The 15942-nt window shown below is 35.7% G+C and overlaps 2 protein-coding genes across 7 annotated transcripts in view; both read left to right on the forward strand.

Moving 5' to 3' along the window:
• Positions 1-15942, forward strand: part of LOC142345864 (ubiquitin-conjugating enzyme E2 S-like) — a 309073-nt gene that overhangs the window by 151369 nt on the left and 141762 nt on the right. The window lies entirely within an intron of this gene.
• Positions 12947-15942, forward strand: part of LOC142345862 (ankyrin repeat and EF-hand domain-containing protein 1-like) — a 53349-nt gene continuing 50353 nt past the window's right edge. For all 6 annotated transcript variants that reach the window (XM_075398285.1, XM_075398288.1, XM_075398287.1 and 3 more), the window contains exon 1: positions 12947-13663. In XM_075398285.1, the coding sequence (XP_075254400.1) occupies positions 13510-13663 (154 nt within the window). In that variant the 5' untranslated portion in view covers positions 12947-13509. The remainder of the gene's footprint in view (positions 13664-15942) is intronic.

Consider the following 15942-nt stretch of genomic DNA (forward strand, 5'->3'; position numbering starts at 1 on the left):
AATTTCAATTCAGTAATTAAAGGCAACTCAAGTTTCAAGGCCTCCTTAAAGAGGTCGCAAAACTTCAAATTGATGCAAACGTTAGAGGGCAAATATGAAATATATTTTGAAATGAATTCCGGGTGAGATAGGACTGGTATGCGATAGGAAAAAAATTCCCTAGTCACGAGCGACTACATCAGAAAATGCAAAAAAGAAGAGACAGGGTTCTTTAGTCGGAAAATATTGGATAATTATTCAATAGTTATAACTTTTGGAAAAAAAAATGGAAAACTTGTAAACATTTCAAAACTTCCAAAAAATAATGCAGAAATTATTTTTAAAAATAAATCATTTTCTTATCAATCAATTTTGGACTTTTTTCTAAAGTTTGTTCTTAACTCATGAAAATCTCCTACGACTTTTCAAATAAATATAAAGCTGCCCGGTTTTTCTATTGACTGACATACGTATTTTGTTGTATTTATGAAAATTATATATGAACTTTTGGTTTTCTTTTGAAATTTCTGTTATAATACTGCTGTTGATGTTTACCTCTGTTGATGTTTATGTTCTCTACTTGAATGCTCTAACAATTCAAAAGAAAAATGATAATTCGTGTGTGTATGTGAGTGTGTTGTATGTGTGTTGTGTGTGTCTGTGTGTTGTGTGAGTGTGTTATGTGGGGGGCGTTGTGTGTGTGTGTGCGTGTTTTGTGTGTGCTGTATGTATGTTTTGTGTTGAGTGTGTGTTCTGCGAGTTTTTTTTGTGTGTTTTGTGATGTGTCTATGTGTTGTGAGTGTTTTTTGTCTGTGTGTTGTGTGTGTTGTGTGTGTTGAGTGTTTGTGCATGTGTGTGTGTATATGTGCGTGTGTGTGATTGTGTGTGTGTTCGTGAGTTTATGCAATCGTCTGTGTGTTTGTGTTTTGGGGCAGGAGGGAGAAGGAATCATCTACTTAACAATTCAGTTATACCAGGAAAAGTGTAACTAGGCCCAACATTGTCCACCTTGCTTTATTATTGCCTAAAACAATATAAAACTCAAACAACAGGAAGTATGAAAAGTATTATAAAAAACCTTGAAGAAATGAAAATAAGGGGAAAAAAAGCATCAAACAGCTTCAAATAGAAAACAGCTTCAAACAGAGTTCAGACGGCAAAATATATACAAGCTGTGTATGTCAACATTTTACACGCAAAATTTAGTGGAGGGCTGGCTTCCAATTGCAGCAGACGAAAATACAGAATGTGTACTCTCCTTCAATCGAAGATTGAGAAGACTCTCTTTTCGTTAATATAACTCTAGCACGCCTAACTCTAGTCAGTCTAACAGATAGTTGCACTATGTGTTTACCATTGACTCTGGTGCTGTATACTGTTACCATCGTTATAACTGATGTTTATCAACAGGGTCTTTTGTAGTGAGATATTCAGAGAGGACTAGGTAATCTACTTTGCGCGCAGAAGTAAGTAGCCCTAACTCTTTACCACTTAAAACTTTAAAAGCAGTTAAAGTCGGGATCTGCATTAAATGGTGCGATCATTTAGTTAACAAAATCTAATTAAAAAAGAACTCGCCAAAAGACACTTGATATCATTTACGGAGAAGATTAGATTTTCTACCTCTATTACACTTTTATATATCTAGATTTAGTCACAGGAGACACAATCATAATAAATCGTTCTGCAGTAACGAGAAAAATAAAACTATTGCTCAGACACTAAAAAAAACTCAGAATGAACTTCCGCTGCGGAGAAACATTATTCGAATCAGACACTTCGTGTGATGCAAGAGAGCTATTTATGTTATAACAAAAAATCAACGCTTAATGGAATATTTAGAACCGTTCGAAATAGTTAAATTCCACAATGCAGACGAACTGAATCTGCTCTTAAACTTTGCTTTACAACTAAAATCTCACTACTTTAACAAAAAGCAAAACAACCCTTTCTCCCAAAACCATAAAAAGCCTCTCAAATTTTTTCAAGCTTTTTCTGATGACGAATCAGAGACCTGATCTGGGGTTGTGCTTAAAGAGGGACTCAGGCCATAGTGGTTTCAGCTCTATTTGTCAAGTACACAAAGCAGTAAGTTTGGTTAAAATCAACCGCCAAAGAACTTGTTTTCCCAGAAAGGCTGTCATCTTTTGATGTATCATCAACTGACAAATTGATGATTGCAGGAAAAATGCTAAACTCAAAATTTTGGTTTTGGTATTTTCCGGCGACGTTTAGACAGATCTGTTTTTCTTTGCTGCAAGAGGCATCAATTATCAGTAAAGCCGAGCCAAACGCTCAATATACCAGTAAAGCGCAACATAGAGAAAACAGAAAAATATTCTGTGCATTGTCTCGTGTTTAAGTGCGAGATTCCGAGCGGTGTGGGATTCCTAGCAAAAGGCAACAAAACTTGAACCTTATTTAGCCATCTAAATGTAAATTATAAAAGCTAGATTTCAAAAAATAGTTGATTTGTACGATATTGTATGAAAACTGTTAGAATTTGCAAGCTTAGTTCTATGTGCAACCACTGAGCAACTTATGCTCGACAAACATTTTTTCCATCGGCAGCCTTCACTGAGAAGCCGTGGTTCCAATTTGACTATTTCCTCGAACAAATTGACAAATGATTCCATTAATGTCCCTCATGCTCTTGATTCGAAGTACTGCATCCGACGTCTGGTTATTGACAACCTGCCGGACATAGAGTTTTCCGGCAAAACGGATTGACGGCAGTCTTTATAGAATGAAAACGAAGAACTTTTTTCTCTTTTCTCATATTGTTGTCTTTTGTATTGAGATTTAGCACTGGGCACAATGTTTACAGTAGACCTCGGGTTAGTTGCGATAAAATCACTGTGTTGATTGGATGCATCTATTGGTTATAAAATTGGATGCATCTATTGGTTATAAAAGTGGAAAGTTTCACAGAAATCGATATTTTCTATCGCTACAGCAAACTTGGGAAAAAAGCTACGCTGTTAAAAACTTCGTAATACTGGAAGGCCACGCTCGTTATTTTTTATTCATATTTCTAAAAATATAACGTTATTTAAAATTCGAAGCTAAGCGAGAAATTGACAAATTCAAAGTTTGTGAACGAAAAGAAAAACAAAAATTGGCAAAGAGGTTCTATGTTTTACCTGAACAATTTACAAGAGAACTGAAAGAAAATCAGATAAATTCAGCGACAAAATCAAATTCAAGCTGCCTTCAACTGTTTAGAACATTTTTCAGTTTCAAAAAGGTCGATTGTAAATTTTTCCCCAGCTTTGAACCGAACTGTATACTTTAATGATGTATTTTATATCAACTCTCCAGGTTCCGAGTTAGATTAAAGCGAGAATTGATATATCCCAAAACTGTTTAAGAGTTCGAACTTTTGGTGAAAGTTTTGTTTTCGGAAATCTCCCCCATCCATTGGTTCAAATTTGCTTGTCACAATGACAAAGACGGACTTTGCAAATCATATGCATTTTTGAACTCCCCAGCTTTGGTGTAAGACTGAAAAATGAAATTTATTATTCCCAGCTATCAGTGAAAATAGTATTAACTTAAGTTTAAAAATTTTGCAACAATTTTTTCTTTGGAAATATCTTATACCTATTGGGTGAAAATCGCGTGAGATAAGGACTTCAAAGCAGGTTTTTTGAAATATGTACACTTTTTAACTCCATCTTGATCGAAATTTGTATCCGGTTTGAGCAAACTTATACGTTACATCTTGATGCGTATGATTCCCCAGGTTTAGGCCCCAGACCGAAAGTCCATATGTCCAGACCGTCCCAAACAAAACATGTGTATGTCCAGACCATCCTTGACGGCACGTACTTATGTCCAGACTTTCGCTCGTTCAAAAGTATTTGTGTGTTCTTCGTGAGCTCAAAAGTCCCTTAGTCCAGACTTTCGTGCGTTCAAAATCACATCTGATCAGACTTTCGTGCGTTCCAAACCGTGCCCAAGCAAATTTTGCCAACCGTGCTCGTGATCAGAAATTCGTGCCCCAGCAATTGCTACATTTTAAATTTAGAAAAGGTAGTCGATGAAAGTATTTGCTGAAGGGTGTGTTTGCCACCCAGCAATTACAGCTTGATTTTGCTTTGCAATTTAAGCAATGGTCTATAATTGCGTTCAAAGTAAACTGTTGGATGCGACTTTTCCTGCGTTCGACGTTTTGCAAATTTTGAACTCAAGTGAGTTGCAGTTTTCTTGGTAGAAATCTCCCACTTCACTGAGCACTCTAGTAAGGACGTTTAGTCAAACATGGGATCATTTTTTGGCATTATTGTTTCCATTCTTGAAAATTCACAAATGTTCCATTCACAAATGTTCCATTCAAAAAATTTTTGTTCGCTCGAGGGTCACTATGTTCAGACTTTTGTTCGTTCAACGTTGCTTATGTCCAGACTATCGTAGGACTATTCGTGTTTGCGGACCGTGCAATTTTGAACGCGCGATTCGCCCTTTTTATGTTCATATCGGTCTGGACATATCGATTTTTGGTCTGGGACCTCAGCCTGGGTCTTTTTCTCACTACGTTTTCACTAAAGTTGATAAGAAATCGTCATTTGAGCTCAGAAGTTATTATTACACTGAGGTAATTACTAATAACATATTAGAAAACTTATCACTGAGAGCCCATCTCAATTTTGCTTAAAATGGTCTATAGGTGCTAGTTTCAGAACGTAATCACTTTTCACTATATTGCCACTCATAGGCGCCCCGTCCAAAAATCAACTGCACTTGATCATGTCCGTAACAGTTTTCTTTAAGGCTTATCGGTTGTTCTCTGGTATAGTTAATGCCAGTTTGAACAAAGCGTACAAATCGTATTGATAACCGTATCTAAAACAGCCAACCATATGGGAGAACTCTATAAAAGCAGCAACCCCTTAAAAGAAGATCCTCGAATCATTCGGAATGTCTATATTTTCCTCACTTCTTTGGTTATTATAGTCGGTTGTCCAAAAAGTGCCGGTTTTTGTCTGTACATTCCTTCAGAAAAAATAACTAGGAGAGCTCTCGCCCCTCTGGTCATTCTTTTGCTTTTAACCTGAGTTGCATTTTGTGAAAGTCACTTTCGAGTCACCACAACGTTGTTAATAGTAATCGATCATTTGGAACACTCCTGTGAGTCTCCCTTCATCTCATAAAGTTTCAACTTGTGTAGCATTGAGTAAGCTTGAGCTTGCTTGAAAATTTGTGATGGAGGAGTTCAGAAATATAGTGAAGGTTGCGTTTAATTAGAGAACTTCGTCGGGAAAAGTTTAGCTAGAGATTTTCCCCCTCGGAACGATCTCAAAACGCCAACGACTACTTTCAATTTCAGAGCAGTTTTGATAAATAGTTCTCTCACTGCTAATATTCTGCTTCTACTGCTGGCTAATTTTACATTCGAATGTGTTACGTGAGTGGCTTCAGTGCTGGCATCAACATTTTGATAAAAGTAGACATCCGACATAAACTGGTGCATCATTGGCTTTGGCTTTAGTTTATGATCAAATTGGATCTGCGGCGGCTCATTTTTGATCATTTTTCTCTCCTTTGTTTTCCTTCGCCCTCAGTCAAATGCTTAGTGGAAAGGTTTTTTGTAAAAAGTGGAAAGTATTTTTGTAAAGAAAGGTTTGGATGAATCTGCTTCCACTGCCTTTTCACCAACTTCGGACTTATCCGGCTCTTCAACCCAGTTCATTTATTTGACCGAATCGACATGTTTTAGAAATGGTTCAACCTGACCATATTTTTTGGCGATATGTGGCCTTGACAAAATTTTTCAGAACTAATTCTAGTTTCCAGTTCTCTCCATCGGCTGTTTGCGGCGTAAGAAGTTTTGATTTGTTTGTGCAATACTCCAGATTTGCAACAAAAAAATTATCGAGGTAATCTTTGCGTTTCTGAAGTTTGTCTGTGCTTCTACAAATTCTGAGAGTTCTGTTTTTTCTGTCAGAAATAAGCTCAACCAATTTAGTTTAACATTAATCTAATTTCCTTTTGATCAAGAGTCCAATTTGACAGATCCTCACGACATACTTTTGTTCTTTTGACAATTTTTTTTTCATCTGTTATACTACTAAGTTCGAGCTTTCTGAGTGGGATGCTAAGTATTCCAACAGTCCACGACCAATATACTAGGTAGCTCCAGTATCAGCTCTGTAACTATGATGCCACCTTCGTTTCAAATAGTCAGGTTGTTTCTCTGGGAAGAAGAAATGCAGTGGGAGGCGGCTCTTTATTCCTCGTAGATTGTAGTAGAATCGACTGCCTGTTTATGAAGATTATTGGGTTTTCGTGTACAATTTTTTATAAGCATCTCGGTCTCTTCAATTCGATGTGCCATTAACCTGTATTCAGCCAGGAGTCCAAATTTGGTGACATTAAAAGTTTCGAAGAAAAAACTGCCTGTTTGTTGGTATTTTGCTGTTTAGTTTGAGACATTTTTAGATTTGTAAAGTTTTTTTGTCCGGTTGGACGACCAAAAATAAAGGTCGCTCAATAAAAATATTTAACTATCAAGTACCGTCTCTCGCGGATCACACCCGCTTTTTGGTGAAAGGTAGCGTTTTTCATTTTACCTTAAGTTATCGACCAAAATATCAGTATCCCGCAGTCCTGACGTGTGAATTATTGTATCTTATGCTTGGGGAGTTAACTTTGGCAACCAGGAATATTTAGTTGCCTACCGCGTTCACCAAAAATATGTGATATTGATAAAGCCAAAAAAGATATAATGGAAGCTCCAACCCTTTACCGAAATTAGTTTTGCACTTGGGAGTCTCAGAACAACAATCACGGTAACCAGCTTCTCATGATTTTTGCCTTTTTTCAAGTCTACTGTGTGCAATTTAGCTATCATCCATAATAACTAAGATTTTCATTCAAGTGCTAATTGCCAGACCTGTGGGACGAACTGGGTCCTATGTGTAATACTCGAATTTCTCTAACGTGTTTCTACTTAAGCCGCCAATCAAGTGTTTAAGATGAATATAGCTAATATATCAACCAGAGGATTTTTATCAACCTAATTGTTCCGACCCACTTGTGGGGTGAGGAACTATAAACTCAAAAAAGGTTTTTCTAACTTTTTGGCCGATCGATATAGAGAGAGTTGAGACTGGTATCATTAGAAAGCTCCTTCATCGTAGAATGTGAAACTTAAAAAAATTTTTGAGTTTTATTTTTCACAGGGAGTTCGAGGTTTAAACTTTTGAGAAAAGTAGAGTGAATTCCGTTGTTTTTATTCACATTTTCCGTAATTTTGTGTTTTCGTAAACTACAAATGATTTCTTTTTGTTTTGGATTCATTCGTTTTTTTGCAACCTCATAATTACGTTGTATTAACTAAAAATTCAATTGAGTTCTTAGAGAGTTGCAGGTGAACCTAAACAATGCCTTTAGTTATTATCTAATGCCTCTTATGACTTTGAATATGTTTGTTTTAAGAGAATGTTAGTGAAGTTCTGAAATTTGTCGTTTTCTTAATCTTAATTCTGTCCACGAGTAGCTTAGAGTAAAATTATATAGGGAAACTTTTATTCTACGTAAAGGAAAAATTACTCTTTAGAGTGTTTTTATAAGCAAGTAATGTTTTTTTTGGCCTTCTTACTACAATTTTTCAAAAAAAACTTTGTGAATTGTTTAATAATTTCCTGTATTTGAGGTAGTTCCAAATTCCCATTTGAACTTATTATATTAAGAATAGCTTCAATTGGCATTTAAAAAATGCGCAAAAGAAGCTTTTTTAACAACTTCCATGACTAGCTCATAGTTTTAACGCCTGCAAAGCACTTATGTCAAAATGCTTATTGGATTTTTGTCTCTACCTGTAAATGCGGTTCTTTTCGCTTTCGTACAACCCATTCCTGTTAATGAAAAACCCTAAGGGCTTCTATAGATGTCCGAAAGAAATTTTGTACACATTTCGGAATAGAGCTTAAAGTTTTAATGACTTTCAATTTATTTTTTTAAAGAAATTAAATTTGTTTTTCTTAATTTATACAAATTTTCCTGTATTTCGAATTGTTAATCGCTCTCTTATCAGCTTATCACACTAAGAATAGTTCCAATTGGCGCTGAAGGAATGCGCAAAAGAACCTGTTTAAAGACTTCAGTGAATAGCCTAGAGTTCTAACGGCTGAGCATCCGTGCTCTCCCAAAACTTATCAGGATTTTTCTTGCCGCTAAATGTCGTTCTCATCAATGTTGTTTGGCATATTTATGCCAATCAAAAACCTTGATTGCTTCCACGATTGTTTAACTGAATATTTTGCCTGATTTCAGTTTATATCAAACATTTTTAAAGGCTTTCAAATAATGTTTTTGAAGAAAACATTTTGGTTATTCCCTTTTTTTATCTCTTTGTCGTCAAAAAGTACCTAAGTCTTATTATTGACATAACTCACCCAATTGCTGTTCCTTGAAACAAAGTTTTTCTGTTGATTAAGTTTTGACAGATGCCTAAGTTTTCGATTCTGGTCAATAATTGTTGTTCTTTTTGTGGTATTTTCTACCAAAAATTTTTAAACCTGAAAACTCAGTTAAACTCAAATTCGACCAAAGAAAATAGACTAATTACCTTCGTCAGTTTAAAGTTTTCAATGGTTTTTGATTTATTATAGATATAATGGATTGAACACTGTGGTTTGATAAATTGTTTGTGAAATTTTGAGTTCTGTACGTATTTGCTTTTTTTGTCGTCCTATGAATTGATCTCAATAATAAAAAGCACAACTGGATTTCTTATTGGTTGCAAATTGGTCTGTTTTTGTTTTAAAATGAAAGCGTATGATTTTTTTGGATTTTTGAAAATATTTCTTTACAAAAAATCAGTGGATTTTTGAGCAGTGTCACTTTTTTATTTGTTTCAATCTTATAACTTGGTCTCTGTAACTACAGGTCGCTTCCTCTTTCCAGTAAACCAAAATCCAATCTTTATAATAGTTTCAATTGGGTTCTTGCTTTTTTCAAGCTATTGGGTTCTTGGCTTTGGTACTACTCATTGTCATCAGAAAAGTGTGATTTTTGGAAATTTGCTCATTCTGAATTTTTTGCTTCCTTTCCACATTATCACGATAGGCGAGCCCAATTGACGTTGAAAAAAGAAGATTTAATGGTTGTTATTATTCCTCATGAATAGCCTGTGGTATCAACGGTTGCTGCACCGCGCTCTTTTTAAATTAAATTGTGTTTTTTTTTCGTTTTTGCTGTTATTTTTGTTGTCGTCCGACATATTGCGGATATCGACAAGTCTCAATTGCTTCCAATAACACCTAAGTTAACCTTCTATTGAGTCAATTTTATATGGTTTCAATTAGTTTTAAATTGGTTGTTTTCAAAAGGATAAACGTATTTTTGATCTTTGTCCTTTTTGCTCTTCTTTGTCAGCCTGTCATCGAGTCGCATTATTGAGAGGTCTTGTATCTTATCCAATGAAAATCTAATGATGTATAGGTTGATTTGTTTAGATCGAGTTTTATCGGATTCCTTTTTCGTTTTGCTGTTTTCTGTTTTTTAAATGCAATCATCGAGTTTTGGTCGTAATTATTGTTTGCTATTATTTGTTTTTGTGTGTGTGTTGTACAGTACTCTCATTGATGGCAAGCTCTCATCAGCTCTCTACCCAAGCATGTTTTTTCACTTAAAGGATTGTTGAAAGCTCTGTGATTTTTTGAACCTTTTCTTTCTCTTCCTCCTTTGGTAGACTATTAAATCAAAAGAGGATGGGCGTGGTCGGAACATCATGTGCAAACGCACATTATCGAGCCTCCTTGTGTTGTCTTGTTAATACATTTCTTTTAATTCAAACACAGCAAAATGAACATTAGAAAACCAGAACGTACTGTTTGCTTAGCAAAAATCTTGACACTCTTGAGAAATCAACCATATAAAATAACCTCGAAAATAGCAAAGTTTCGATTGAATTAAAATCTAAGTCACAAAAGGCACTGATTGGCACTGAATGGCACTAATGGAAGCAATTTCATTACTTGCATAGCTTTTGATGTCGAAGGTGTAAATACCAACCAATTAGCATCAAATATGTGATTACAGACATTTTGAGTAAATGACGAATTTAAAAAGTGGTCTTGATGAGTCCAAAAAGTCCATTAGCACAATCAATTAATGACCTTGGGAATTTTGTCAACCAAGCTATGCTTGCAGTATAATGCAAGGAGTTTATAAGCAGAGAATTAATACTTTAAATCTGAAAATCTATAAAAACAATAAAATTCACCATAATACCATTCAAGTGCTCTGCCAGACTTGTGGGACGAGCTGGGTCGTAATACTTGACAAAATATATGAACACCATGCGCTCAAATGAAGTAATATATAACACCCTAATAATTATTTTGTGTACCTGCGGTTTGTGTGGTGGAAACTTTTGGTGCAAAAAAAAGTTTAGAAAAGTGTATGCTGCAGATTTTAGCTTGCCTGTGACGAAATTTTATTCTCATTTGTTGGCAGAACCTGGCTCCTGTATGAGGCAGAAAGTGGCTCGTCTATGCTGCAGAGTTGGTGCGCCTATGTGGCAGTTCTGTCTCGTCTATGGGGCCGACTTTGGCTCGACCGTAAGTACTGGTGCGTTTATGTTGCTCATCAACAAAATTCCTCGCCTGTGTATTTTTGAACACACCGTACCCCCTGTGTGCGCTCAAAAAATGGTCTGCGTCATAAGTGAGGATCTCAACCTGGGTCTAGTTGGCATAATTTGCTTCCTTTTGTTGAAAGAAACTTGACAAGCTGGAGATCGACAGGTTCTGCTTGGTGCTATTTTAGGAACTTTACCTTAACGTAGCCCCCCAATGAAATTGTAGCCCCCCTTATGGTTTAACATTACTGGGGTGCTATAAATAAACTGGGGGTTATAATGTTCAAAACCTTTTTTAATAGTAAAAACTGACCAAATTTTCAGCAAATACATTTATTTAAGTTCTAACTGATACATAATCACGGGTCTTTCATTTCCGGCGCCGATGCAATTCGAACGCAGAGACCATTCCTGGTTCGAGGTTTTGTCGAAAACTAATGTAAGAATTGCAGTGAACAGCGGTGAAAAAGACTATTTTTCACAGCAAAATGCTCGCGTTTTTTAGCGATGAATGCGGCGAAAGTGGTGAATTTTTGTAAGAATTGCGGTTTTTAGCATTGAATTTTTATTTTCACCGCATTCACCGGAATTTTTACAAAAAAGAAACTGCAGCACAGTGATTTGAACTTCTCACCTCCTTCCTGTCAACAACTGCTTATTCAACTCCGCCATCTGTCACCTGCTTCAATGATACTCTTGTGAATTTAAATTATATTCAATAAACGTTATGGAAAATAAATGCGTTAAAATTTTGTAAGAACTGTGTCTTTAGCGTTGATTTTTTTTTATTTTCAACGCTTAAGTGATGAAAAAAATAATTCATCGCTGCCAACAGGAAGCGGCGAAAACAACAATTTCACCACTTAGACCGCTAATCGTTCAAAAATTAACCCCAAAAAAATTACGGTGATTTTTACCGGTATATTGAGGTATGATATGTGGCTTTTAGGGATACTTTTTTCTCACAGTTTCACCGATAAAAATATAAATTTTCTAGGGAAACTACACCAATAATTCTCGATGTTTTAGACATCCCATAAAAAGGGGATCTCGGATTATGAGTATTAATATATGTGAATTGTCGTCTCATTTGACGCATAGGCTGCATCGAAATACGTTTTCATGAGTTTTACCTTGTTTACAAAAAGATTTTTTGAAAGTTCAAAGTCTTCCATCTGTCTGATGGTTGCTGGAGATTTTTTAAAAAAGAGTAGGTTAAGAATATATACACGGTAAATTTTTTTAAGGCTTTCAACTCATTCAACTCACATCTTAGATAATTTCATTAAATATTATATTTGGCAGAAAATTGTGCAAACTTAGCGGTCAAACTTGGTGCGTTTTGCGGTCAATTGTTGTTTTTTCACCGTGCTCAACGCATTCAACCCCATTCTCACATCTTTTTTACAATATTTTCTGCGGTGGAGTTATTTTTAAAATTTAACGGTGAATTTTTTTAAGATTTGCTATTCTTAGCGGAGTTTTTTTTCGCCGCATTCAACGCAATTCTTACAACTTTTCACCACTTTCATTGCAATTTTTACATATTTCAGCGATTTTTAGCGTTGAAACCTCGACCCGGGTTTCAAGCGCTCAAAATCTGATCAAAGAATATATTGAATGCACGAAAGTTAGTCACAGGTGATGTTCGAGCGCATCAAAGTCTGATAAGAGATGGTTTTTAACACACGAAAGGATAATAGTCTCGATGCGTAGACACGGTCGGTGTGGGCCTATTCGCACTAAATATTGGACAATATATTGTAACTCAGATAACTATGACCTGATAGGAGACACCTTTGAGCGCACTTCGATCTTACAAACCAATTAGAGTGCTCTTGCATGACAGATCAGAGCTCATTGTGGTCCTGAACGCTCGCTCTCATCACAGGTCGTTTCTGCCTTGCACTTTAACCTGAGTTACCCAGTCAAATTGGGACGGTTACCTGCTAAGGTCTTGCAAGACTCTTGTAAGACTCTTGTATGGTTATGCATCATCTTGTAAGGGCTCTTACAAGGCTCTTACCAGATAACCGTTTATCTTGCAAGATTCTTGGCAGATAACCGTTTTTTGCATTCCTCTTAAAAGATCTTGGCAGTTAACCGTTTTTCGCAAGAATCTTGGCAGATAACCGTCCCAGTTCGTCTAGGGTATTTGATTCTAATTTCTCTGAAGGTCAGAAGTATTACATATTGCAACTGAATAACTATTTTTGTGCAAGATTATCTGAGTGAGCTTTATTCAGAGCAATGAAAATGTAGCATGTTTCAGTTACAAAAGAAAAGAGATTTAAAAAAGATTAGAAACCAGAGTTGGATGCATGTAAAATTTATTGTGCACGGACTCTGTATCTAGTTTCCGCCTGTTTTCCCATTTCCTCAAAACAAACACACAACTATTAAATCCACGTGGTCCTTTTTAAACTGTACTACACTACCAATACACTCTTATTTTAGCTGGTGCATTTTAAATCAGGATTCAATAAAAACTTAATCAGCTTCCTCTTACTCGCTCTTGAAAACATGACAATCGTCGGTCCCGCTTATTATAAGACACTACCCGTTGTTTTAGCTACCATCAAAATTCTACAAGGACAAAATGCGATAGAAACAGCTGAAAAATATATGCACACAGATTCCGATACTGGCGCTACTAAAAACTTAGAATCAAAGTATGAGTGAGCGTGGAAACTAGATTAAATGTCCGTCGAGTTTTGCGTTACAGAGTCTAAAGAACTATCTGCATCTTTTTCAGTACTTCAGAACTTTAAATTATAATTGAAAACATTGCGCTTATTTAAATGTGACAAAACGTACGGATTTCAATAGTTAGCAAGAAGAATAAACAACTGAATAGCTTATCACAGTTTCAAAATGATGTCTTATTTTTTACAAAAGCCAAATTTTGAACTGCTCTAAAAGTGGACGACAAAAAAACAGTTATGCAGTTGATTGCAAAGACACGATTAGAAGAACTGCAACTTCGCAAATTGCTGGATTGTATTCGGACTAAAAATAAAGAGGCCATAGCCAAAATCATCACCAGTGGGCTGCCAGACTTAGTCAACTACATTGAGAACGATCCAGAAGGCATCGGTAAGCTATACTCAATCAACCCCCCCCCCCCCCCCCCTCCAAGCTCATTAGCTTAGTAGGCATAACTTTTACGCCATCACCCCCCCCCCCCCGCACGCACACACACATACACACACACACACACACACACACACACACATCCTCACTTTAGTTGTCATACAACTTTTACGCCCCCACCCCCTGAGAAATTTGGGGAACTCAAAGACTTTGCTGAAAAAGCATCAACTGAGTGAGTAGATTTTGCAGTAATTTCTGCCCATAAATTTGTTTTCGTTCAACAATAGTCTGACGAAAAGTATGTTATTTAATCAATCAAAATACCACTGTGGGACAAAGCTGGTATTTCTGGGACAATTTTAGTGGCCCACTTGGTGAACCGCGTACATAATTTTGCCTCCTTGAAACACAGATCAAATTTTGGATCTCTTCCGTTTCTGCCCGCCCCGGTACGTTATGCACTCTCAGTTACAGAATGCGTGCCATTACATAGTAATTTTTTGCGACAAGTAAATTTAAATTTTAACCACGCAATATATTTGCAACAAAACAATACAATACTTCAAATCATTCAAGCTCAAATTTAAAAACATCAAGATCATATTAATAAAATTTGGATCTATTCTGTTTTGCCCCCATCCCCGTGTTTTTGACGCCCCAGTTACAAAGTATTTGTTGTTATATAGCACGTTGCTGTTTAAAAAAATAGCACAAGTGCCTGGCGGCGTAAAAGAAATAAAACTACTAAGCTGGGGGGTTAAAACATAAAAGATCCTAAAATTCTTCGGATTGTTTTCTTCCTAAATCCTAAAAATAAAAAAAAATTATAAAAGCTCCCGTGTTTGTAAGTTATCATGTAAAAAGTAGAAACAAGAACGTGCATTTGGTGGGTGGAAATTTTATGCACCCACTAAGCTGGGGTGGGGGGAGTCTAAACGGAAGATGTCCCAAATTTTTTAAATAAAATTTAGTGTCTTCCCATTATAGGATTATATAATTGCATACCAGCTTAAGTGTTATATGACGTATAACCCCATGTTGGTAAACATACCAAAAGGGGGTAGGGTATAATGGGAAATGCCCAAAATTCTCTGTGTTATTGAACGTATTCTGTAGTTGGGATTACAGGATGTACTGGGGGGCGGGGGGGGGAGGGGGAGACTGACAAAAGATCCCCAAAAAGCTTTATTGATTAATGTCAAATTTGTGCTCACCATTTGAATTAATTCACAAACATTAGAAAAACCAGGGCGAAATTAGATTTGCTGTCAAACCTTTACAAAGATTAATTTGTCCACATTACCACTTTTTAACTCATCTCTTACCTTTTTGAGCAAGCTCGCATTTCGTCAGCTACAAATTTTTGTGAGAGCAACCTAAAATAAATTTTCTGAAAACAACTATGGCATTCAACTTTTGGAACATTTCTGTCGTTGTCATAAAAAAACAAGTTGACACCACAAAATTAAAAATTGGTTTATTATCAAGGCAAATGATTTTCTGTATACCGATGACTCTCTAGCATTTTATTCAGAAGTTTTGTTTTCAAAAAGAGTTTTTTGCTGATCATTTAATAGAGCCAAGAAATATCTTTGGAGATTGTTTAACCGTTTGCGTAAAGAAAGCAAAGAACAATCAAAAATTTTTGCAAAAATTTCTAAACAACATTTGAGATGGTTTTTTGCCGCTCTAACTCTTTTTTTAAACAACCGAGAAAAATTGAAGCTTCAGAAAATAAATAGTCCTTAATGAGATAGTCATCTAAGAGTCCAAAAATAGTCATAATTTTTTTCTGACTATCTTTTGCAAGTTTTGTAAATGTTGGTAAAGTACTTTAATATTTTCATACAGAAAAAAAAGATTTTAAATGTTGGAGTTTTAAACAAAACTGACTTTTTCAACAAACATTCCAAGTGTTTGAACATTTTGTTGTTTCAAATCAATTCAGTTTTTGTATTTTAGATACTCTTTACATTTTCCTTACAAAAAACCCGTAGAGTAAAATTTTAACAGCATTCAATAGAATGTGGTTTTTACGGAGTTTGTGTATCCCACACGCACTATGATTTTTATTTTTTTTGTGTGAAGTTTTGTAGCTAAATTGTGTGCATTTTGTTCAGTGCCGTTCATTACTATTACAAATAGCTTGCATAAAAACAACTTTGAAGAAATTGTAGACATTCGGTACCATTGGAATAGGGTTTCGTAATAAATAAAACAATTAGTGTATGAAGAAAACGTGCAATAGTTCAGACTGACAACTTCGACTAAAACTTTACATA

This window comes from Convolutriloba macropyga, chromosome 9 (genome assembly GCF_964194025.1).
Source record: "Convolutriloba macropyga chromosome 9, txConMacr16.3, whole genome shotgun sequence".
NCBI classification, from domain to species: domain Eukaryota; kingdom Metazoa; phylum Xenacoelomorpha; order Acoela; family Convolutidae; genus Convolutriloba; species Convolutriloba macropyga.